General features: G+C 45.4%; 1 protein-coding gene across 4 annotated transcripts in view; it reads right to left on the bottom strand.

Moving 5' to 3' along the window:
* MORC2 (MORC family CW-type zinc finger 2) overlaps window positions 1–24710 on the bottom strand; it is a 42238-nt gene that overhangs the window by 4103 nt on the left and 13425 nt on the right. For all 4 annotated transcript variants that reach the window (XM_046025963.1, XM_046025962.1, XM_046025961.1 and 1 more), the window contains exons 4-24: window positions 21589–21657; window positions 20976–21066; window positions 17537–17645; window positions 12801–12960; window positions 12579–12690; window positions 11956–12081; window positions 11080–11159; window positions 10268–10350; window positions 9631–9716; window positions 7996–8136; window positions 7756–7910; window positions 7515–7643; window positions 6678–6783; window positions 6227–6359; window positions 5220–5294; window positions 4754–5134; window positions 4036–4167; window positions 3516–3570; window positions 2956–3097; window positions 2601–2828; window positions 2418–2511 (exon numbers count right to left, since the gene is read on the bottom strand). In XM_046025963.1, coding sequence (XP_045881919.1) covers window positions 2418–2511; window positions 2601–2828; window positions 2956–3097; window positions 3516–3570; window positions 4036–4167; window positions 4754–5134; window positions 5220–5294; window positions 6227–6359; window positions 6678–6783; window positions 7515–7643; window positions 7756–7910; window positions 7996–8136; window positions 9631–9716; window positions 10268–10350; window positions 11080–11159; window positions 11956–12081; window positions 12579–12690; window positions 12801–12960; window positions 17537–17645; window positions 20976–21066; window positions 21589–21657 — 2687 coding nt within the window. The remainder of the gene's footprint in view (window positions 1–2417; window positions 2512–2600; window positions 2829–2955; window positions 3098–3515; window positions 3571–4035; window positions 4168–4753; window positions 5135–5219; window positions 5295–6226; window positions 6360–6677; window positions 6784–7514; window positions 7644–7755; window positions 7911–7995; window positions 8137–9630; window positions 9717–10267; window positions 10351–11079; window positions 11160–11955; window positions 12082–12578; window positions 12691–12800; window positions 12961–17536; window positions 17646–20975; window positions 21067–21588; window positions 21658–24710) is intronic.

A 24710-nucleotide genomic window follows, 5' to 3' on the forward strand; every position in this document is an offset into this window, starting at 1 on the left:
CCAAAATATGAAAACTCAGTATACAATGTCTTGAGCCCAATGTTAAGTTTTTTTTAACTCTTTAAACTTTTTATTTATTATAGGTTTGCATGGCTATATTATTTTTTAAAAACAGATATTATTTAAATCTAATGTTTGCAGACCTCCTGAGGACTTCATGGAACCCTTACTCCAGTATGATAGCAAAAAGGATCTTTTACAGACTGACAAAAACATAATGAGCATTAGACTCTGTTGTGTTCCTGACATTAAAAAATTAGTTTGAGTTGTTGTAGACATTACAATCAGCAGACTATAAAGTTGATGCATTGGTCGTATACCTCCTTTTATAAGCACAAGCTAATAGACTCATCTTTGAGGCTCAGATGCTCCTATCTTTGTTTCTGGTCTAAGCAGCAAAGATCCCACTGCACTCAGGCTTTGCTCTGAGTCTGGCAACAACTTTAAGCCCAAATCAACAAATCTGACTGACAAGAGGCTGCCAGGCCACCCTAGCCATCCTGTTAGTGGTTTGTTCCTGGGATTTGCAGAGAGCACCCACAGCCTCAACAAGCGCAAGAGCTAAGGCATGGAGCTTTCTGGGGAAGCGACCAGCAGCTCTGCCATCCTCTAGCTCCCTCTGTCTGCTCCTCCCCTCTCATCTAAGGAAGCAAGGCAGTTCTGTAGAAGGGCAAGACCCTTGTCCTAAAGAAGAGGTACCTGGGTTCAAATCTGGGTTTTATCACAACAGACTCTCACCTCTCTGAGCTTGTTTCTTCAACACCTAACATCTCTTTAAAAAAAAAAAAAAAAAATAGAATGGAGATTAAAAACCCCATCTCTTCCTCTCTGGCAAACCATCAAGCACATAGCTGCCACACGAGGCCCCAACATCTTGAAAACACTAGATTTGCAGTTTCGATTCTAGTTCTATTGTCTAGAAACTCCTCCCTAGAAAGCTTTCATAGATTCCAACCATAAAAATATCTATCCCACTCAATGAAGACAACTCCCAGATCCCATCTGCAGTCCTGGCCTTCGCATCCCTTAAGTGCCCAGTCCCCAATCTCCACCTGCCCATTGGACATCACCAGAAATATAGGTGCTGGTGCTTCCAGCCCAACATACATCGCAATTCATCACTTCTCTTATCCTCACCCTCTGTTTTCTCTCCCCCTTAATAGCTTTGTCATCACTTCCCACAGGCCCGAGACATAGAGAAGCACGTGGGCTCTGCCTCCTCCCCTATCACTTGCTTCCAGTCAACAACCTGACATGGCCCTTTCACCCGCCAGTTCACTCCCACCACTCTGGCTCAAGTTGCCACTCCCTCACCTCTGACCTTTCACAAGTGGACCTGCCCCCTTGCCCCTGCATCTCCCAATCACCCATCCCACCCATACTACCATGAGAAGTATCCTCTTAGGGCAGGGTCAGCACACTAGAGCCCCAGGCCAAATCAGCCTGCTGCCTGTTTTGTAAATGGAGCTTATATTGGAGCACAGCCATATCCACTCCTTTACAAATTGTCTACTGCAGCTTTCATGCTGTAATAGTGGAATTCCGTACTTACCACAGAGACTGTATAACGCCCAGAGCTGAAAATATCTGCTAGCTGGCCCTCTACAGAAAGTTTGTTGCCTCTTGTCCTAGACCAGGTTCAGACTGACAAATTCCCCCAACTCAACACTTTTGCTAGCCCTCCATTTTATACAAGGTTTAAGCCACTATGCCTAAGACCAGACATTCAAGATGCACCATATCCTGGCCCTTAGGCTCTCTTCTTCCCGAAGTGTTCCTCACACAGCCTGTTGCCTCAACCTGGGAACTTTCATCACTCTGACCCCTTGCTCACAAAGTCCCCCTGCCTCAAAGTTTCCCTGTCACACAGGCACTTCAGACTGCTGCTCTCTCCCTCCACAATGCTGCCACAGCCCAACACCTGCTTCCACAGCACTTACTGCTCTCAGTCTCATGTCCAACTACCTGGTAAAAATTTAATCCCTACTGAACCATAAGCCACTTAGGAGGCAGGACTCTCTTCTGCTGCTCATTAAGAGGTCCACCACAGAGCCTGTGCCCCAAGAGCGTAACAACACTCAGTGCTTACTTCCAACACATCTCTACCTCGCTCTAAGAGTCAAGTTTCAGGCATTTTGAGCCTAAGTTCTTCCCTGTTGCCTGGGACAAGTTTACCCCCTTTGCTGGGGTAGAGGAAAAAGGATATACTCATTGTGACATGTCAAACCAGGCCTGCTGCCCCTAAGTGAGGACTCAGCCCCAGCATCTTATGGTAGCATATGGTTGGCTTCTACATGCCAGTCACAACAAGCTACTGCCAGGAGGAGAGAAGAAAGACATAGCAAGAGCTGGCAATTACAAAAAGCACGAAGCTGAGGGGCCACACAGAATAAAAATAAAGGTTAGGCCAAACTCACCAGAGGAAATGATATTAGCTCATCTGAATTCATAGCACTAAGCTCCTTCTTGGAGATGGGGAAACTTGGAGGCAGAAAGTATCGTAAACAATTCCTAAAGGAGAAGGTGGGAACAGAAATTCAGAATAGCAAGAAAAAGTACGGAGCGCCACAGTTAGCCCCAGAGTGGGAAGACACACATACCGGAGGATCTGGACGAGCAGATCAATGGTCTCGTGGTTGGTGCTCGGGGCAGTGGTGTCAGGCTCTATGCGGATGCAGTCAGAAGTAGAGGGCTCCGCCATGGCTACAGCCTGCTGGGCCACTGCCACCTCCTCCTCCTCCTCTCCGCCCTCCTGCTGTGTATCAGGGCTCTGGTACTCCGGAGAAGGGGGCTTCATCAGCCGCACGTCCTCACTGCCTTTCTCCACCCTAGAAGTCACACAGCACTTGTGTCATGCGTGTCCCAGATGCCCAGGATGGGCCACCTGCTGGGAGGCCAGGGACAGTCCTCCCCCTGGCCTGGCCAACTCTGTCAACCTCTGGAAAGGGGTGTTACCAGCGGTCTCTCGGAGTGGTGTCTGTGGGCACGTAGTCGAACTTCACCTTCCACCGCACCACATGTTTGCCCACCTCCACAGCTGTGACACGGCCTGTGTACCACTCCCTGTTCACACGCACCTCCACGTGCAACCCTTTATCTGAGAGAATGAGGATGCAGCAAGAGTCAAAAAACTAATAAAGTTCTCCACTCAGCCAGGGCCACCTTGAGAGAGGCGGTCCTAGGGTTTGCAGGGACAAGAACCCTACATGCTTGCCCATATTTTGCCAGGAACATGGAGCCCAGCCACCCTGGTCTCCTTCCCCATCTGCCATGAGGGTGCCAAAGAGCGGCAGGATGATGGCCTGCCAGAAGTGCAAGCCAAGAAATCTGTGCTAAAAATACAGATAAGGGTGTGCTATCTTCAGAATTCTTCTCAGAATCAGACTTGGAAGCATTGCTACACAAGAGCCCAGAGCCAGGAAAACCTTCAAGAGCCTTCAGGATAAGCAGTTGCTGGCAGAGGGGCCCCACTACTCTTTTTCCCCACAGACTGCCACGTAACTCCCCAAACTCACCTTTCTGAGCCCTCTTAAGGTCAGCTAGGTCATCTTCCCCAGCACTGTCTGAGAGCTGTAAGGAGAAGAGAGTCTATTAGAGGCATCCCCAGTGCCCCTGAAAAGCAGATTTTTAAATGACTAGAACCCAAGGTCATTAGCTGTCACTTCATATTATCTTATATGTGGCTATTTAAATTTCCATGTCTCACCAAGAGCTGCTCTCTAAATCTCTACCTTGAGTATCTACCCTTCTGTCACCTTTATAAACAAGACAGTATGCAAAGAAAAGTCACAGACACCGGGAAGCAAAGGGTTTCAAGACTCCCTGGTCTATGTGTGACCTCCAGCCAGTGATAAGAACCAGAAGCCAATCTCACTAAGAAGCCTACCTGACACCATGTTTCTAAGTCATCTGTGTGACTGAGTCCTATAGAGATGAACTGGGCTTCTAGGAGGCTCAAATCACAAAACAGAAATGGAGCTGGTACAGACTGCAATCCTGGGGAAGGACGTTCTAACCTCACCTGGGACCACTTACCTCATTCAAGTCCTTCTTTTCTTCCTTCACAGCAAACTTGCCCCGCTTAGACCTCTCTTTCCTCCTCTCAGCCTCTTCCTCAGCTTCTTCTTCGTCAGAGACTCCAAGAGTCCGCTTCCGACCCTGAGTAGTCTACAGCAAGAGGAGAGGGAATATGAGGAGGGCCCCTGTCAGTCCTTGAAGTGCAGGAAGATTCCACCTGGCCTAAAGGAGCTGTTCCACTCGTATGCTTCTTAGTTCCCCCAGGGCTGAGCCTCCTGACATAACTCAGTATACAGCAACCTCCTGATCCCTGTGCCCACAAGGCCCTTTGCTCAAAGCTGTAGCAGAGTGAGTCTCTCAGTTTATTTCTCCCTTAGCCTGCCTGGCCAATCAGCTATGACTACCCTGAGACATGCTGACCATTGTAGCCCACCACAGCTCTCACCAAGCTGCCAACCTATACCTATACCATAAAAGCTGGTGGTGGGGACTCAAATTTATGGCAGACCAGAACTCGAAGGGAGCAGTGAAGAGCTCCTTGGACAGGAAATCACCTTGCTCTGTGCCTTGACCAGATCAAGTCCCTTCAGCTATTGAGACTCCTCCCTCAGGAAACAAGAAGCTTTAGATTCGATGAACTCCAGTGAGCCTCCCCCAGTACAGCTTTGACACAGCCTGATTCCACTCCTACACCACTGAGGGTAGACTCGGGGCTGGAAGAGATAAAGTATCTTACTGGGCAGAGTTTACTGGGTGGCTCTGGTTTCTTGACCACTGGAGTCTTGATGGCTCTGGGAGCAGGGACCTCCCGAGGGCTCTTGGAGTTGGGTAGCAGAGATGGTGATAGTGGCTGCACCACAGGGGTGGGCCGGGGTGCAGTCTTAACCGGTGTGTTAGCAGGCTTTCGGGGTGCCTCCGGTGGTTGCAGGACCCTGGATGTACTGGCCTCCTCCCGAGCTGCCAGGGCAGGAGGTTTGGGGGTACTGCTGATGACAGGAGCCTTTCGGGGCTGGCTGGCTGGCCTGGGAGGTTGCAGGGAAGGGGGTCTGCTCGGGGCATTCTTGATCACAGCAGGTAAAGGAGGTGACCGAGGTCGCTGAGGTCTACGTGCAGGTTCCTGAAAGAGAACAGGAGAGTAAGAACACTGAGCATAGCATGAGATACCTAAGAAAAAGCCCTCCCCCCACCTTCCTGGGCCTTACCTCAGTGGAAGGTCTGGTGGTCACTTCCAAAGGCAATTTCTTCAGGTCAGCTTGGGAGCGGATAGGTGTGGTTTTCTGCACAGCAAAGATGATGATGAGGCTATCTGAATATCTTGGTACATTCAAGCATACTCTTTGCATCCCTACTATGTGTCTGGGACAGTGTGTGTATAAAAAAGAAAACCTAGGCCACAGTCCTACTATTAAGACTCCCATTCTCACTAGGGAGACAAAAAATACCCTAAAATCATTAGCAAACTACATGATTTTATGTGATTAATCTAGCAACTGAGAGACCAGGAAAAAGTGTCAATGAACTAAATTACTATAAAAGAAGCCAGAAAAGGTAAGAAAAGCCTGATGGAAAAGGTCAGAAAGGATGAGTGGGATTCAGCAGACATGGAGGCAGGCCTAAGACTTCCAGATTAGTGTAACATCTGCACATACACTGAAGCCAGAAAAGAAAAACCTTTTTATAATAAAAAATCATAAAGGATTAATACCATAAACACATCTCAAAAACCTGACAAATATGAAAAAAAAATGAGAATAAGCTATCCTGAAAAAACAAATTGATGAATAAAAAAATTGTTGAATTTAAAAATATGAAGGAAATTCAAATTATAAGATGTGTATCTTTGCCTACTAAGTTGTAAAATACTTTAAAATAGATGTACTGCTTGTAAAAAACGGAAATTAATATATGTTCTGGATAATAACTTGGAAGTAGTTATAAAAAGCCGTAAGATTTTACAAACCCTCTTACTCTTTCAAATTCACTTCTGGAAAAGTATCTCAAGGAAAGTATGCACTAAAGAGTATGCCTTATGACACATAATTTCCATATTTTTATTATAAAATATATATTTATGTGTACATAGGTAGTCATAAAAAGTTAGGATATGTTAGTTGATGGCAGTTACCTCTCTGGTAGGATACTTATTTTCTGATCACATTGGAATACATACAAAATAGCTAGCTCTGTCTACTGCCCATGACCCACACACCTGCAGAGCTTCTAGCTTTTCCTGCTGCTGGCGAATTTTCTCTGTCAACTGCTTCTGCTTCTCTTCTTGTGTCTTTAGGTCCTTTCTGAATGTCCCCAGGGGAACCTTCTGCTTCTGTTCAGAAGCCTCACATCTGTAGAAAGAGGGTGTTAGGGAGGTGATGGCAAAACAGGGCCCTAAGTAGGACATGGTCCTTCCTCTTTACCCAAACCATGCTCTCTCACCACAGCAACAACCTCAGGGTTCCCAAATGTACAGAATGAATACTCACTGCAGGACAGACATCTATTCTTATTTCCAGGGCACTTATTATTTGCAGCAAGACAGAGATGTGAGGATATCAGCACTGACCTCAAGATGCACAGCGAGTTATTTACCCAAAGGGTAGAGAGAATACAGTGGGGAGAGAGGAGATCTCACCCACAATCTCCTTGTTAGAGCAAGTGCTCACCGGTCCTGCTCAGGATCAGGGTTCATGGAGCAAACCCAGGTGTCAGGGTAATCTTTTTCCACAGAACTCAGCTGGAAGGGGAGGGTTCGCCACTTCAGACACAAATCTGTGACACAGAAAACACCCCCACAAACATCAGCCTTGCCCCATAACAATATCTTTAGTAAACATGTTCCTCCCAACCAGGCCCAAGGCAAAGATGCCCCCAACTTTCTGTGCAAAGATCTTTACACTGGCTACAACTCTGCCTTCCCTGCAGAACAGTAATTCTTCTCAGGGATGGTGATTCCAGCAAAAAGAGACATTTTATATCGTGGAATTTTCAATGTTCCCGGACTCACTCCCTCCTCTAACAGGATCCTGGCTCAATCATCACTCACACCATTAAGAATGTAGTACCAGGGGCACCTGGGTGGCTCAGTGGGTTAAGCCACTGCCTTCGGCTCAGGTCATGATCTCAGGGTCCTGGGATCGAGTCCCGCATCGGGCTCTCTGCTCAACAGGGGGCCTGCTTCCCTCTCTCTCTCTGCCTGCCTCTCTGCCTACTTGTGATCTCTCTGTCAAATGAATAAATAAAATCTTAAAAACAAACAAAAAAAAAGAATGTAGTACCAAAGTTAGGCTTGGCAGGTTAGATACCCTCTGCCTCATTCAGGAGGGACAGGTGGACTTGACACAGCCCCAAGGCTGAGCTCCCAGGGCCACCACCAAACAGACTCATCTCCAGTGGGACCCAGAATCCATGAAAGTCAAGTCAGGAGGCCGGCAAAGGGACACAGAGAAGAGGGTCATGGATTATGGTGGAGAGTCAGAAGGAGGTTCTGACCACCAGCTCACCACACTGGATGGTGGTTGGGATTTCCATAGCTCTCCGACGCTTGTAACGTAGCTCACTGGATGGGGGCTGGTTCCAGTTGGCAGAGAGGTAGCCAAACTCATCCCAGAACTTGATGATTCCCCTCTGGGCTAGAAAGGAAACACCCACACATATTAGGAGACAGCCTCTTGCTCTTCCTAAATTTAAACCCTTGGGCACTAAGGGTCTCCTAAGATAAGAAGTGAACAGAAAAGGAATTACCAATGGCAATGTCCTTCCAGTACTGTGCCAGATGCTCCCCCATCGCCCGCAGCAGGTGCCGGTACTCCTTGGCATCAGCAAAGTCCTGCTTGTTGTGTGTAGGTTCCAGGACCAGGTAGGGCACGTCAACAACCCCAACAACCCCACCACATGCCCTGAAGGGAGAAAGAAGACAGTTCTGTCACCCTACTGGCCCACTCACCACCTTGGGTTGAAAAGCTCTTGGTGGGCAATACTCACATGCCTCCTTCCAGCTGTGGCCCCACTTTCTCATACATCTTGATCAAGCGGCTACAGTTATAGATGAACATGCCATCCAGGTCCCGGTGTTCAATGTTGACCCCAAAGACAAAATTCAGTTCCTTAGGTTCTTTAAGTGCTCTGAGAAGACACAAGATAAATGTAAGCAGATCAACCCATTAACACACAAACACCACCTTCTTTAAGATATGTGAGCTTAAGCTTAAACTTGAGACATGTTAAGAAATAAATTTTGCACTTCCAGTCAAATGTGTAACCCATCAGACCTGGTAGGGGTATGGTAATGTGCAGTGACTCTGAGCATCCCTAATTAAAAACATGTGACTGTGGCTGGCTTCTGGTAACAAAACAAGATTTAAGTTAAGATTTAAGTATGAATGGGATACTGTGAAGCTGCTGCAAATCTCTGTGAAGATAGTTACATGGTGGGCTAAACACAAGGTCATACCTACTCCACTAATATGACAGTAATTAATTTGAAAAAGGTAATAATTCACTAGAACGATGAACATGTATGTGAGAGAAGAGACCCTCATGTGATGAGTAACAAAATCATGGAGTTGAAAAGCAGATTAATGAGCAGTGCACTGACTCAGAAGAATCCGGGAACCTATGCCTGTGACAGGAAGGCCAAGAAATAGCAACTCGGGAATTCTAAGACAAGAGTTCCAAGAAGCTCCACACATAAAATGGAATATGGAGATTATCTAATGAGCCAGGGCAAGTGCCCATTCTAGATGAAAAAGATCCAAAACTCAATCTACAGCATTACTCCATATTTTAACCAGGGACAAAATATTAAGAGTAAATAGTACCAGAAGGTACTAATATAAGGGAGTTTTAAGATGGTGTTTCTAAAAATGGTCTGTTTTATAAGCTTTATATAATCAGCATCATATATATATGATGTATATACATGTAATATATATATTTATATATGATATATATTATTAAAATATATACTTAAATGAAATATAAATGAAAAAATATATACTTAAAGTATATATTAAAATATATACTTAAAGTATATATTAAAATATATACTTAAATTTCTCCTTTAAATGAAAAAGAGAAGAAAAAAGGAAGAGAAAAAAGGAGAGAGAAGAAAGGGAGAGAGAGGGGGAAAAAAAAAGGAAAAAGCAGAGGGAGGAATGGGAATGGCCAGGAAGGAAAGTCTGGTGTTCTATTCCAGGGATTGGTCCTGCCCTGACTTTTCCTACCTCAGGAGAAAACCTACAGTGGGCACTGACAAGCATTTGGGACCACAACATCACTGGCTCTCTCAAAGCAATCTTTGTGATAGAACAGCAAACTCACAAGGTGGGGAGGAGTCCTGAAGCTCTTTAATTGTCAATGAGTACAAACGTTACATAATTTTAAAAAACCAAAAGCCAGGGACACCTGGGTGGCTCAGTTGGTTAAGCAGCTGCCTACAGCTAGGGTCATGATCCCAGGGTCCTGGGATCAAGCCCTGTATGTGGGCTCCTTGCTCAGCAGGGAGCTTCTCCCCCTGCCTACCGCTCTCCCTGCTTGTGTATGCTCTCTTTCTCTCTGACAAATAAATAAATAAATCTTAAAAACAAAAAATCCACAAAAGCCAGCCCTGGCACTCACCGCTGCTTGGCTTCCTTGATTCGCTTCTTGACATCAGCTTCTCTGCGCAAGGTAATGGCTGTGTTCTGGACCTGCCGCAACATCACCTGGAAACATACGTTGGCACCAAGTGAGGGGAGGAGATGCTATGGGCCATAGCAGGCAATATTATAACCACCATCTGAAACTTCTGTTTAAATCACATGGATTCAGAACCACACTTAGAGATTTACTTCTCTTCTACAGAAAAATGGCCTTAATGGGGACAAACTCAAAAGCCATGCTTTACCTGACCAGGCTGAAATGAAGGAGGAAACACCCCCAACTGAAATAACAGTGTCAGACAGAGAGGGTAAAGAACTGCTCAGACCCCTTCAGGTATGTGACCTGGGGCAAGTGACCATCTTCACTTCAATCTCCCTTTCTATAAACTGAGAATACTAACAGGGGCCACTCCATATCGTTGTTAGGATGTTGAAATGATTAGCCAAGATTCTGCCATACAGTGTGTTCAATAATGATTACGGAAATATCTTAATGTCCCATTTTGCAGCTTTAGGGCGAGGGGTTCACAACTAGCTTGGGGCTGAGCCAGGCCAGCTCTGGGATCCTAATGCCAGAAATGTTAGACAACAGCTGCTCAGATTTGGGGCCTTACCCTGGAGTCCCGAGTGAGGTCTCCACCTAGGCGAACTTCTAAGGTCCGAGCTTTGCTCTCTGCTTCCCGTGCCTTCTCCTCAGCTAAAATCCAGAAGAGACCATGATTAAGGAATACAAAGGTTCAAAAACTCTTAGTCATCCCTCCTGAATCCTACAGTGCAGTACCCACTGGGCAAGATGTATGTACACTGTCAAGGAACAGAAGAGCTGCCTCCAACCTCCCTGCCTGGAATGCAGTCAGTACAAAAAGGAAAATCCTTTTGTTTGGAGGCCCCAAACAAAACAGGTACTATTTATACTTTAGACATGTTTTTTTTAAAACTTTACAAACAAACCAGAACAGGTCAAAAACTGCCCAAAGCAACCAGTGTTACATCCTCAGCAGGAGCTGGAAAGTATCAAAGTCCTCAGCCAATCACTCTCCATCAAGCTGCCAAGAAGCCCCGTCACCATGAGAGACCTTGAGATTTTGCCCTGGAGTCAGGAAAACTAATTTCACAAGTATTTGGGCCAAAGGAAAGTGTGAGATTCTTCACTCTGGGCAAATCAAGGAGTTGCTGCTATTTTAGGTAAGTCCCTAAAAATGGCTGATAAAGAGAAAGTAGAGTCTGGGGGGGAAAATGCTGAGAGGATTGGCATGCAAGGGGAGGGGTGCAAGAGGAACTAGACCAGTGGTTCCAGTGGTTCTAGAAGAGCCTGCCCCTGGGTGCTAGACAGAGCTTTTTTTGGATCCGCTTTGGCCACAAGTATCCCCCAGACAACCCCAACCTGATCCCCCCTCCTGCCCAGGGGGCAGGGAGTGCACATTACCAATCCGCGCTACATGCTCAGCTTTCTTCACCTCCTGCTCTGCACGAGTCTTGAAACGGCTTGATGTGTACTTGTACATCCTGAACAGGGGAAAACGCAACCTGAAGACCCAAGCAGCAGGAGGGCAGGGCAGCAACCTGAACACCTCAAGAAGCACCCTGCTTTCTTGCCTCCTTCCAAGCTGCACTATATTCATGATGAGTCAAAAACAAACATTTTAGGGTGCCTGGTTGGTTCAGCTCGTTAAGCAACTGCCTTCGGCTCAGGTCATGATCCCGGAGTCCCAGTATCAAGTCCCAGATAGGCCTCCCTACTCAGTGGAGAGTCTGCTTCTCTCTCTGACCCTCTCCCGTCTCGTGCTCTCTCTTACTCATTCTCTCTCAAAAAACCCCAACAAAACAAAACTTATTTTAGCAAAATCCTCAACTCCTTATTCCACTTGCCCCTTACTCCATCTTTGATAAGCAACCTCACTACTCACCAGATGTGTCAATAATCCCACAGCAGAAATAAATCTCAGCAATCAGCCAAGGCCTTTGCTCTCTCCTGTGTAGTGTCTAAAGGCCCCTTGGCCCTAAAGCTGAGAGGCTCAGTTCACTGTGCCAGGTAGGACACCCTCCATGTCATAGAACTCACACTCAGCAAGCTTCAACAACCAATCTTCACAGCTCACCAGCCATCTGTGCCCCCTCCTGAAGACTTAGAAGTTTCTATGCAGTAAATCACAAGTAGCTTAAAGGCCCAAATCCAGTCAACACTGTCAGAGCCTCTTATCATCATCACTCCTACCATCACTCCAACAATGCCCATAAGAAATACAGCCACAGCCCCATCCTCACCTCAAGGGAACAGCTACCAGGGTGGGCAGGCCCCTACCTGGGCTTATACAGGCAGCAGGAGAGCCTCTTGGTCTGCACCTTGTGCCCATGGATGAAGATCCGCATCCGGGGATCAATATAGAGCACAGCAGCATAGGCACGGAAGGAGCGCCGCTCTGGCTTCCTAGAGGTGGCAGGAATGAAAGAGTGCTATCACCCACCCACAACCAGTTTGACCAAAGATACGGCAGGACAGCCTCTGCAAAACTTCCACCTCATATCTTGGCTTTTCTCACCACCCTGAAGGGCTGCTCCCTTGGTGTGGGGTGCACATCCCTCACATCCCCAGCATAAGCACTCCACAGGCACCTGACCCAGCCCTACCACTGGCCCCACCACAGACCCAGCAAATCCTCCCCCACCTCTAAGACTGTTTCCAAATCAAGGAGTCAGGGCAAGGGATCATTAATCTTTTCTTTTGGCTTAGCTGTGGAGCTGCTGTCCTATTCGTCCTGCTTGTGGTTAAGAAAATATGGAGTGCTCAGCTTCATCAACTCCAATACTGGGAAATTCAGGGAATGAGCTCCTCCTCCCCCTTTTGCTAAAGTCACCTCCTGGGCTCTCTCCCTGAGAAAATGAACACCAGTTCCAAGACTTCCCTCCCTTCCCAGCCACACTCACGTGCCCTCTGGGGAAGTCTCTGCCATCTGGATATCTCTTGGATTTGAGATTATGTCTAGCTCTGGCTCTCCATTATCCATGAGTTTGAGATTGAAGATGATAACCAGTGTTCCTGGGAAAGAAATCCTCCTTTTGTCCTGCTAGCGCCACCTGCCCATCCCCACACCATTCATGGCTCTGAAGCTCCTAGATACTAGGGACTGTAGGCTCAAGTCTACTTACCACTGTCCCCAGGAATCTTCATGAACTGAGTCATAACTTCCTCTTCATTGCGGAAGGGAGAATACTTGTAGATGAGCTCTGTCTCAATGGCAAACTTCTCCACATTGTCTGTTACAGGTTCCCGGGTCCGAGCATTCCAGGTGGGCAATGGGACTATCACCTTTGGAGAAAGCACAGGCAGACACTGATGGAAGACCCAGAACAGCCTCCATCAAAATGTACCCCCCGTCTTGTCCCTCTCCACAGTGGCTCCACACTGCCCCACTGCCCCAGAGGAGAGATCCACGCTTTGTAGCCTGAAATCAGAGGCTCTCTGACTTCTGCCCTTTCCAAGACTCAGCCTCACAGCATTAGGTCCTCTGGGATATGCTGATTTATGCCCTGGAGGTCTCTGCATGGGCAGTTCCCTGCTTGGGATCGCCCTGGCCATTCTCCTAATTTGGTGTTAATTCTACTCTTTCTACTACTGAAAAGATATTTGTACTTATCTAGTGAATCTGAAGATACCTATAAACATACAACTCAGCAATTCCACTCCAGAACCTGGCAGTGTGTCCCGTACATATGTACCAGCAACCAATTTAGAATGGATAAATTATACTATCATATATTTATACAATGGAATAGTGTGTAGTAATGACAATGAACAAACTAACAGCTATTAGCATCAACATGGATGGATCTCAAAAACAATGCTATGTGAGGGGCGACTGGTTGGCTCAGTTGGTTAAGTGTCCAACTCTTGATTTTGACTCAGGTTATGATCTCAGGGTTGTGAGATCAAGTCCCATGTTGGGCTCTGAGCTGGGCATGAAGCCTGCTTGAGATTTGAGATTCTTTCTTTCCCTGCCCCTCCCCCTACTAAAGCAAAAACAACAAAAAACTGTTACATGAAAAAGACAAAATAGAAAAAAAAAAAACCAACCTTATGATATGAGCCCACTTACATAAACATCATAAAATAGACAAAACTAAACTATTCAAGAATGCATACACAACACAGGTGCATATAAAGAGAACAAGGAATTAATCATTACAAAAGTTACCTGAAGGTGGTTCCTTCAGACATGCAGTAAGGAATACAACTAGTGAGGGGACACACTGGGGGCTTCTAGTATCAGTCTACTAGGACAGCTACCGAGGTGTTCACTTTGTAATTATCCTCTCAACTGTACCTGCATTTTTTTTTTTTAAGATTTGATTTATTTGACAGAGAGATCACAAGTAGGCAGAGAGGCAGGCAGAGAAAGAGGGAGAAGCAGGCACCCTGCTGAGCAGAGGGCCTGATGCGGGCCTCGATCCCAGAACCCTGGGATCATGACCTAACCCGAAGACAGAGGCTTAACCCACTGAGCCACCCAGGTGCCCTGTACCTGTATTTTAATATACTATTTCATACTATGGAATTTAATCTTATGTTTTTAAAAATCCTATTTTTATCAATTAAACTTCAATAAAACTGGGGGGGGGGAATCCTACTCTTTCTTCTAAAACCCCACCCTCGAGTGCCACACCCTTTAGATGTGCCCTCTCTCAGCCAGCTGCCCAGGAGCCCTGTGGATAGCTGACATTTGATTCCCTCTGTAAAGCAAACCAGTCTCAGCCACCTCGAAGGTTCAAATCAAACAGCCTACCCTGAGAATAAAGGGGTTCTACATTTTAAGAAGTGTCGGGGTGATAAACTGTTAAAGGTTCTGAGACACTTTACTGTTTTCTAAGAAGCTTCATTCCTAATGGTATTCATCCCTAGAGCTGGTTTGGACACATTCCTACTCAGTAGAAAATGATCTTATTTTGAAATCTTGGCTGAGTTTGCACTAGAGTACAATCCAAAATAGTGACCTTCTAGCACCAAGTAAGGAAAAAACTTCAACCTAGCTTTTTCACCCGAGGAACTGAGTTCCATTTGTGTTCTGTGAATCTATACCTGACTCTGCAACCCCCCAGGTGACGACAGCATTAAACAGCATACACTTCCACTGGCACCCATCCCAGTCACCAGAACACTTCTCTAATTTCAATGTCATCACTCTCCTGGTTTTCCTCCTACATATCTGATCACTCCTGTCTCTTGTGCCACCTTGTCCTCTCCCTGGAGAAGAGCATCCCTGAGATCCCAGGTCCTCTTCTCACTGTGTACACCCCTTTAGGTGAGCTCATCTGCTACCAAGGATCCCAGAGCCCAGGCCTCCCCAGAAGCTCACGACCCAGACTTAACTTTTCATGTCCAGGAGAACTTACACTCTTCACCAAAGAGCAGGGCGCCACTCTCATTCTTTACCAGCTCTGAACAGCCCACATCATGCCCCAGCTGCCACACCAGAACCTACATCATTCATGACCTTCCTTTCTCTCTCCACTAATCAAACACCAGATTTGTGGGCCTCACATGTTAAAGGACCTCCCTGCTTCAGTCCTGCTAGGCCACACACAGCTAGGGAATCTCAACTAGTCTACTCCAACACCTGTCTTTCCCTCCTCTTCTTTTTTTTTTTTGAGACTGAGAGTGAGAGCAGACAGGGAGGGGGAAAGGGAGAGAGAGAATCTAAAGCAGGCTATGCACTGAGCATAGCCCAGTGGAAGTTCAATCTCAGGAGCCTGATATCTTGACCTGAGGTAAAATCAAGAGTCAAATCCTTAACGTTCTGAGCCACCCAGGTGCCCCACAAAACTGATCTTTTTTAAAAGAGAATCTGATACTGCCACACCACCTTTACTTAAAAGATCAAACCTGACCTATCCCTCCCTCTCCAGAGGCCACCACCTTTCTTCAGGTAGCCCCTCTGCCAAATCCAATCCCACAGCCCTCACTAGCCCTCAGGGCCTTCAACAGGCTACTTCCATGGACTTGACCACCCTCCTCCCACTACAGTCCATCAGGAAACATTCGTGAAAACCATAGCCTGGGCAAAAGTTCTCCTGCCCTACCTTCTCCCAGGAACCTGTTCATTCCAGCTATAGCACTTCTCTCACTGTGTGGATGATGGATGAACTGACACTGTGCACCAAAAAGGCAAACAGATCCACTGGCTTACCAAGTAAAGGTGGTGGGAAAAAACAGCTTTCATTCCCATCATGAACTAATTTCCTATGATTTAAGCTCACATCTAATAGGGCCAGCACAAATTAAACCACAGCTAACTAAGAGAGACTGAAACCCTAACTAAATTCACCTATCTCAGGATTTCTCTCTGCCGACCCTCTCAGTCCCCTCTGTACAGCTCTGGCCACCATTTCTCACACATGAAAAGAGAAAGAGTCCAAACTGAGGCTGGGCAGACTAGTCTCTGATCCCCTCTCTGGAGAGGAAGCACATACCTCATCAGACCAGCTCTGTAGATTTCTTAACCACCAGGCCACAAAGAGAATCAATGGAGCATGTGTTTAGCTTAATAATTAAGTAATTACTGTAATGTTTTAAAATCAGAATATCAGATTCATTAGGACTTCTTTCCAGCATAGCAATGATGATGAGCTGGGGCTAAGTGTCATCTGTCATTTAGCAAAGAACTTACCATGATGCTTTCCATATACTTTCCTGCTTCATTACCTGCCCAGGCCCCATAGGTATCTGACTTGTACCTTCTGATATAGACAATTAAAGCAACAAATTTCTTAAAAAGGAAAATACAATCATAGTACATTTCACAAAATCACCATCATATGGGAAAGACAGTGCTGCTCCTATTATTAGTTCTTATTATTACTGCAGGTTGTGCTCTCCACCCATAGTCAAGAAGCCAAAACATTCCCCTTGATAAAACAACTCTTCATACTGACATCCCACCAGACTAAATTCAGGCTGCACATCTACAGAAGCTACAAATCCACTCTTGATTCCTGCCATTTGATGGCCTCATTCTTGGAAACAGGACTATTCTCTAAAGCTTTGAGATTTTTTTTCCTTATTTTCATTTTTAGTTTTATTAACATATAACTTATTATTTGCCCCAGGGGTACAGGTCTGTGAATCATCAGACTTAAACATTTCACAGCACTCACCATAGCATATACCCTCCCCCATGTCCATAACCTAGCCGCCCTATCCCTACACCCCCATCCCCCAACAACCCTGTTTGTTTTGTGAGATTAAGAGTTCTTATGGTTTGTCTCCCTCCTGATCCCATCTTGTTTCATTTTTTCCTTCCCTATGTCAACCCTTGCCCCACCTTTCAAATTCCTCATATCAGAGAGATCATATGATAATTGTCCTTCTCTGACTTATTTTGCTCAGCACAATAACCTCTAGTTCCATCCACGTCGTTGCAAATGAGAAGATTTCGTTTCTTTTGATGGTAGTATTCCTGTGTGTGTGTGTATGTGTGTGTGTGTGTGTGTGTGTGTGTGTGTGTGTTTACACACATACATATATACCACATCTTCTTTATCCATTCATCTGTTGATGGACATCTAGGTTCTTTCCATAGTTTGGCTATTGTGGACATTGCTGCTATAAACATTCGGGTGCATGTGCCCCTTCGGATCACTACATTTGTAGCTTTAGGGTAAATACCCCGTAGTGCGATTGCTGGGTTGTAGGGTTAAAGCTTTGAAATTTTTAGCTCCTCTCACACTAAGAAGTCTGCCTAACCCCTCAACCAATTAATCCAAACAGATAATCCCACGAGGATGGCATGGCTGCAATCCTGCAAACCCAATAAGCACATCATGGAAAATAACCTAGGCAGACCCAGGAAATGTGAAATAATGACTCAGACCATGAGGATAGGACCTACTTCATCAATGCCTTCTTCCTCATGGAAAGTCCGAGACAAGAAGAGGCAGGTCATGGTGTCTTCCTTCTTGGTGAAGAGTATAAAATCCTTCCCGATGCGCATTGAGCCCCTGAAAGGAAAAGCAGAAATGAGTTATTCTCCCAGGGATTCAAAAACTCACCTGAAAAAAGAGCGAATTCACCTTCTGGACATGACTGAAACTGCCTTTGGAGAGCTCTCCTCAAGACTTCCCTTCCTCACAGGACCCTGAGATGAGGTCCACAGTCCTCACTCCCTCTGCTCTTCCATCAGCCTTCATCATTCCTCACAACTAGCCTGACCCCACTTACCCACCATACAAGGCTTCCTCACCACCCTTCTAGGGCACATTCACCACAGATCACCAGCCCCAAGTTTAACTCCTGACCTGCTGCCACAACAGCAAGTAACCCCTGCTGCCCATGCACCAGGTTCATCTCAGCTACACGAGGGCTACTGTACTCTCTGTGCCACCATCCAATTTCCCTCCAGGAACTAATACCTTCAACACATCATCTTCCATGCTGACCACATCCAGTTCCCATCTGGTCCTTCCTTTGTGGACACAAACTCCCTTCTCATTCCCTCATCAAATGGCAGCACCATCAAGGGCACAGTCCACAATCTACACTCACTAAGTCCTCAAAAAAACCCAAACCCCCCCCCCAAAAACAAACAAACAAACAAAAAAACGGTATGATCCCAAGGCTAAGCCAAATATAGGGGCTAACCATACACAACATAATTCTTAATCATAGTTTTTAAGGAGGCCTATAATTGGTTCATATCCTATAACCTCAACCATCTTCTGTCTCAAAATAGTACTGCCACTTCAAGCTCATTATGACATAGGCGGTCCCTGCTCTTAGATGTAACTGGTTTCTGGGAAATGTGCCTTGAGGCTGAGTTCCACAAGGCAAAAGTCTGAATGGAATCAACTGCTTCCTTCCTCTGTTTAGCCACATTAAATCAGGTGAGGAACAGGCAAGGACAGGCCTTTCTGGGCAACATGGAACAGGGCAGAAGTTCCAACAGTTCACTGCCCACCAAACAATGGGGCTGTTTAGCTCCTTCCTTCGAAGCAGCTTCTGGGGCTTTATGGCCATTATCTCATTAGTCTTCATAATACCCCAGGGAGGAGATGGCAGTGGGAAGCCTCATTACTCTCTTCTATATACAAATACAAACCAGGCTGGCATGCCAAACACACAAATGAATGCCATGTCCCATTTCCCCAAATGCTTAGGAAAACGCCCAGGACACTATCCAGAGACACCCTGGGGGCTGCCAAGTTCTCTTTCTCCTCCTCCAGTTCCCAAGATGCTGGCAATGCTCCTTCCTCTGACAGATTTCACGGTCCTCCTCCTTCTCCCCTGAAGCTTACAGACAGCAAAATGAGGCATATTACCTTCCCTTCTGTCAAAGCTTGCACTTGCCCTAATTTGGCAAAAATTCTCACTTTGTGCTTCTTTCTTCTCTCTGATCCTGACCTTGGAGGCTAAGAGCAACAACCCCAAAACTGCCACCTCTCTGCTGGCTTCCTTACTTCTCAGCCTTATTCTCGCCACAAATCACTCCCTTCTGAAACTCTGTCAACTTCTGAATTGGTTTCAAAATAAATACACTCTCAACACTAGATGGCTCCAACTGAATGCATCCTTTACAAAACTCAGTCTACTAAAATATGCTAATGACAACACTTGCAGCTTCCTAGTCTTCTAAGCACCATTAGAGTCCTATTTTGTTTGCTCCTCAAACTTGCTCTGCAAGGTAGAAGGTCGGAGAATAGAATCCCATTTTCTAGATTAGAAAACACATACGCAGAGACATGAAAGAGCTTGCCTGAGGCCACAAAACTGCTAAGATCAGGTAGAAGGAAACTGGCCTACAATCCAGATGGGAAGTCAGAACTTCTTTCACATTTACACTAAGAGACCTCAGTTATTGGGATTTAGGGCACCTGTACCAGAACAATGGGGAACCTACCTATAGACTCCTAGGCCCTACCCTAGATCTAGCGATTCAGACCAGGAATCTCCCATGGAAAGATCAAAGAAGAAATAAAGTAAGAATCCAGAAACTAGTCTAAGGCTCTCAAAGCAATAAGAGCATATAATCCTTAACTTACTTAGCACGTATTTATAATCCCAATTTACAAAGGAGGATGCTGAAGTTCAGAGAAATAATTCATCTGATGATGGCTGAGGTGAGATTTGAACTTTAATTTGAATGACTGAAGTGAGATGGGTAACCGCTCCAGCTCTGCAGTCAAAAGGACCTGGTTCCTATCTCAGCTCTACACTTGGGCTATACTTTTATACCTTTTATACCTTTTATAAGGTAAAAATTTTTATATTTTTATACCTTGGGCTACACTTTTATACCTCTGGGCAAATAACTTCATCCCCATAAATCTCAATTTCCTCATTGGAAAATGAGAATAAATAAGAATAGAAGGAATAAATAAGATCATTCAAGAAAAGTTTTCAGCAAAGTGCCTGGCACATGGTAAGAACTTGTTACTACCATTTGGTTTCTCCCCTGAAAGACAAATAGTCCAGGTACCATGTCCCCGACGTCTTTGGAAGCACTCTCTTTCCTTGCCAAAGCATGCTGCATGCGAGGGACAACTGATACTGCTGACTGACCAAAGCACCACCCTCTCTCGAACAAAACAACACGTTTCCACAGCAAGACTGGAAACGTGACTCAGAATTCCATTTGTACAAATTCCAATTCCACTAAATCTTATTCCATCCAAAGGTATGTACAGCTGGAAGTGAGCATTTCAGAAATAGAAACCTTTCTCTTCGGGCTTCACTCAAAACCAGAACAACACATTCCAAACACCAAACAAGTGGGAACTAAGGGCTGAGAAAGAAGTCCCAAGGGATCTGAAGACATTAGGTATGTCCCTGCTACAGGGTCTACCAGGACACAGAAGTGGAGACCATGTCCTCTGAGAGAGAAGATTCACATCTCCATCACTCACCCTGGATCCCCAGTGCCCCAGTCGAAGCATGACACGTGGCAGGTGGTCAGAAAACACTGCTGTGCCATGAAGCAACCCCTTTAGCATCTCAGATACATCCTAACCCCACAAAACAACCACTTGCATCCTCAAACCACAGGGTAAAAATAAGAATTTTCATCAGGAGGAGAGATGCAATTCCACAGCACACTGTTCAAGAGAAACCTACAGTTTGCTTCTCTCACCCCAAATGGTTTAAGATGTTCATTCTTTCAATCTGTAAGGAAAACCTGGCTGTACAACAGTTGCTAAGTTCCCAAACTACTACTTCTTTCTGACCTTTCTTCTGTTCCAGAAGGATAAGGAACAGAAAAGTTTTTACTGGACAGCAGCAGGACAGTATTGCTTAATTCTGTACTGAGTCCTTTGACAGGCTTCTAGTATACTTACGATTTTAACCCATTCCCATACTGCCCAATCTGGGTGGACTCGGGCGTTCGCTTGGCCGACTTCCCAAACTGGATCACACTGGCAGCATCACCTGAAATCACAGGTACAAAGAAAGTGAAAGCATTTACATTTCTTCCCCAGGATCCTCAAAAATCAAAGGTCTGAGCCTAGTTAAATCTAAGCAGGGCTGTGTTTCTACTGAAACCACTTTCCAAGGAAATTCAGAACCATGAGGCAAATGGAAACAACTTCTTACTGGCCTGTCAGTACCACCATCACCATGCCCTTATTCTGTTACCAGAACATGGTTTGTATGAAGGCTGAGGGAGGCCTCTGTAGTTCCAGCTCCAGGATGTTGTGCAAGCTGATAAATACAATGTCAAGAGATGGGTAATCTGACTGACTTCAGGTTGCCATTCAGATCATATCTCCCATGCTAGGACAAGACCTGGCAAATCCATTAGTAGAATTAAACCTGAGATGTTGCAACAGACCTCTCTCTCTCCAGGTGGATCTTCTAGTCACAACAGTAAGGCAACAGAAAACAACACAGTGAGTATTTAGTAAAAAGAGTTACATCCTCCCCAAAAGAAGAAATCATCTCATGACTTACTTGGATCCATTCCTGCTCCATCATCCAAAAAGCAAAGCATAAATCCTCCTCGAAGGTCCTCTCGCCTTTCTGTAAAAGAAGTGGTTGCCATTACTGGGTAGTTACCTACCTACCAGGTAATTACCTACCAGGAACTACCACTGGTAGTTCCACCAGAGGGTGGAAACATGGGTAAGATCAGAAGGTAGATTAGTGTGACATTTGGCCCAAAAAGGTTAGGATAAACCTAGCTCCTCCTTCTAACAGCCCTAGCTAGTGTAAGGTAAATGTCAGGGCCCTTGAGGGTGGGCATTACTATCAAATGTTCTCCAATGTTTTCTAGTTAATGACAAAGACTGACAAGACTCTTTGAGGACAGGAAATACCTGGTCCACTAGACTAACCACCAAGCAGGGAGCCCAACTCAGGGATTGATCCCAGGACTCTGAGGTCATGACCTGAGCCGACTGTCTGAGTCACCCGGGCACCCCTGAATATGCATCTATTTCACACAAGCCTCAATCATCCTACTGTGTCTCTCTACCTGGATTACTTCCACCTCTGCCCTCTGCCATGGGTCCCAGGGCACTAAAGCACTCCAACTACTACACATTGTACATTGTCAACACTGCTCAAATTCAACAGGGCCATCTTCTTTGTGGGTTAAATCTGGAGTAGCCTTCACACAATGTGATCAAGCCAGACATGCTGTGGGTAGAGTGGTGGCAGTTACTACCCACAGAAATTGCTAAGTCTATGTATGACTATCCCCAGGCTAACTTGAGTTTCTGGGTTATCTGTACTCATTGCCACATCCTCTGCTTGCTATGGGTCCTTGAAATGGCTCCCTAACCTAGAAATGAGATGGCACAAGATGCAGTGAGAGCTGCCTGGTCCCAGTTGGACTTGCTTGACTGGAAGGAGGAATAGTCTTTTGAAAAGAGGATTAAGTCCTTTGATAGTGCAGCCACAGCAGGACTTCCTGGTTGACAGGAGGGGAACAAACTGGCTGCCATTTCAGTGGGTGCAAGAACCTCTTCTTTCAGTAACTGTCTTCTGCAGCAGCAGGTGGTTACCCAAAGTAGTCTGGGTCTAAACATGTCACAAACACTAAAGAAGAGATTCCCAAATTGGGAAGGGGGTGATACCGGAGTTTTCAAGGTGCCTATGACCAATGATGAAGATAATTTGACAAAGGAGGAACAGCATAGGCCTTGGAATCAGGAGAGCACTTCTACTAAAAGGCAGGAGGTATACGTAAGGTACTACAGGGACAAGCCCAAGGCTGCTTTAGAGCCTAGTTCCTGAGTACTTTTTTGTCTCTGTAAGCTGTGGTTCACGAACTTTAAGTTGAGGAATCCCAGTTTAAAATACTCTTTGTCCTAAAGATTCAGTGAGTCATGACCGCCCTCTGTTAAATGGACCAGTGTAATTTAAAATGCTATTCAAAAGTATTATAAACCACAGATTTTCAAGTATCACAATGTGTTCAGGAAGCTGACTCTGCTGAAACATTAATGACAAGTGCTTCTTGAAAGTTCAAGAGCAAGGACCTTCCTGTAAGTACTACGAGTAGATAAGAACATTTCTCCTTATGGCAGTGCCTCTTATCAGCGTGGAGAATCCAACTGAGATCTAGTAAGCATGAGCAAGTGCAAGAAAAGTGCAAAGAGGCTTCCAACATTTCCTTCTGGAGGAAGCAAAGTACAACATGAAGACTCAAACTAGGTCAGATACAGAGTATGGTAAAAGAAGTGTTCTAAATCTAGCCAAGAGCCATTTGTTGTACACTTCAGCCATAAAACACACATGAAGATTCTGCTTTGGGATCCAGTATGGTTCAAGCCAAGTGGCACTCCTTGAACACTATAAAGGAAATTACTTCTAGGCCCTTGTGTTTGTTAGGCACATAATCATCACTTAACAGTGGGTCTGAGATCCCTTTCTTGTTCAAGGATTTCATTTAAAGATATTTCATATGGTTTACAAGGCTAAGAGATCCACCAATGGAGGATCTCCTGGCCACATAGTGATCAACAGTCTGTAAGCAGCTAGTAGTACCCAAGACCACATGATCCTATGCAAGACTGCCTCAAGGCCAAGAGACTAGCTGACATAGCAGTCACTTCTTCAACTTTGTAAACAGGCAATGTCGCATCAACACCTGGTTACAATGCTTATCCTGATCACCTGTTTAATTTACTGAGCCCTTCTCTGTTCCTGGCTCTGTGATGAAGACAGCAGTATATAATGCAGATATGATCACTGCCTTCATTGAGCTTACAGTCCAACAGATGCTACTGTCTCTAGCAAATCAGTTAAGCAGAAGGGTTTAAGTAGGAGATTAAGAGTAAGCTAGAGCAAAATGAAGTGTCCATAAGAATCAACTGAAGAGCTTGTTAAAAATACAGATTCTGGGCTCTACCCCAAAAAGTCTGTGTGGGACTGAGAAGGCATCTGAGAATTTGCATTTTAAAATGCTCTCAGGGCATGCTGATGCTATCCATCAGTGGACCACTCTGTGAGAAGCACTAAGCTAGAGCATCAAGAACCAGAAAGTTTCCCTACTCAAAACTATCTCCCCAGACTTCCCACCAGTTAGAGATGTATTCCTAACAGCTGATATTCACTTCGATCAGTCAACTGTTATCTGAAGCCTCCAAGCAAAGGATTTTGATGAAGGAAGGGAGTTCTAGAGAGAGGAGAGTCTAGAGAATCTAGAGCTACAGGTTTTATGCTCCCAGTCCCATCAAATGTCTTAGAACTGCCCTCTTTATAGTTGTGCTTCAGATCCTGGTAGCAGCTAAATAAGATTATCAGAATGAGTTTGGAAGGATGCACATCTAAACTCTCCCCAGGATGGCCAAGTCTGGCTTTCCAAATTAGCCTAACATCCAATCATCTAACTCCCACTGGAGAGGAGACAGAAAGAAGCAGAAGAAATGTAAAATGGAACTCGTAAGTCAAAGGTCAGAGATGAAAAAATATTGTCCTTAACAGAAGTTGTTAATAAAATGAAATCCAAGCTCTTCATTGTTCTTTTGCAATCTGAGTAGTGTTCACTTCAGTTACATGTGCTCTAATTTTCCACTTACTAGCATCACAGAGGGGATCTTTGAGGAATGGCATTGCCGATCCAAGGA

Source organism: Meles meles, chromosome 12 (assembly GCF_922984935.1).
Source record: "Meles meles chromosome 12, mMelMel3.1 paternal haplotype, whole genome shotgun sequence".
NCBI classification, from domain to species: domain Eukaryota; kingdom Metazoa; phylum Chordata; class Mammalia; order Carnivora; family Mustelidae; genus Meles; species Meles meles.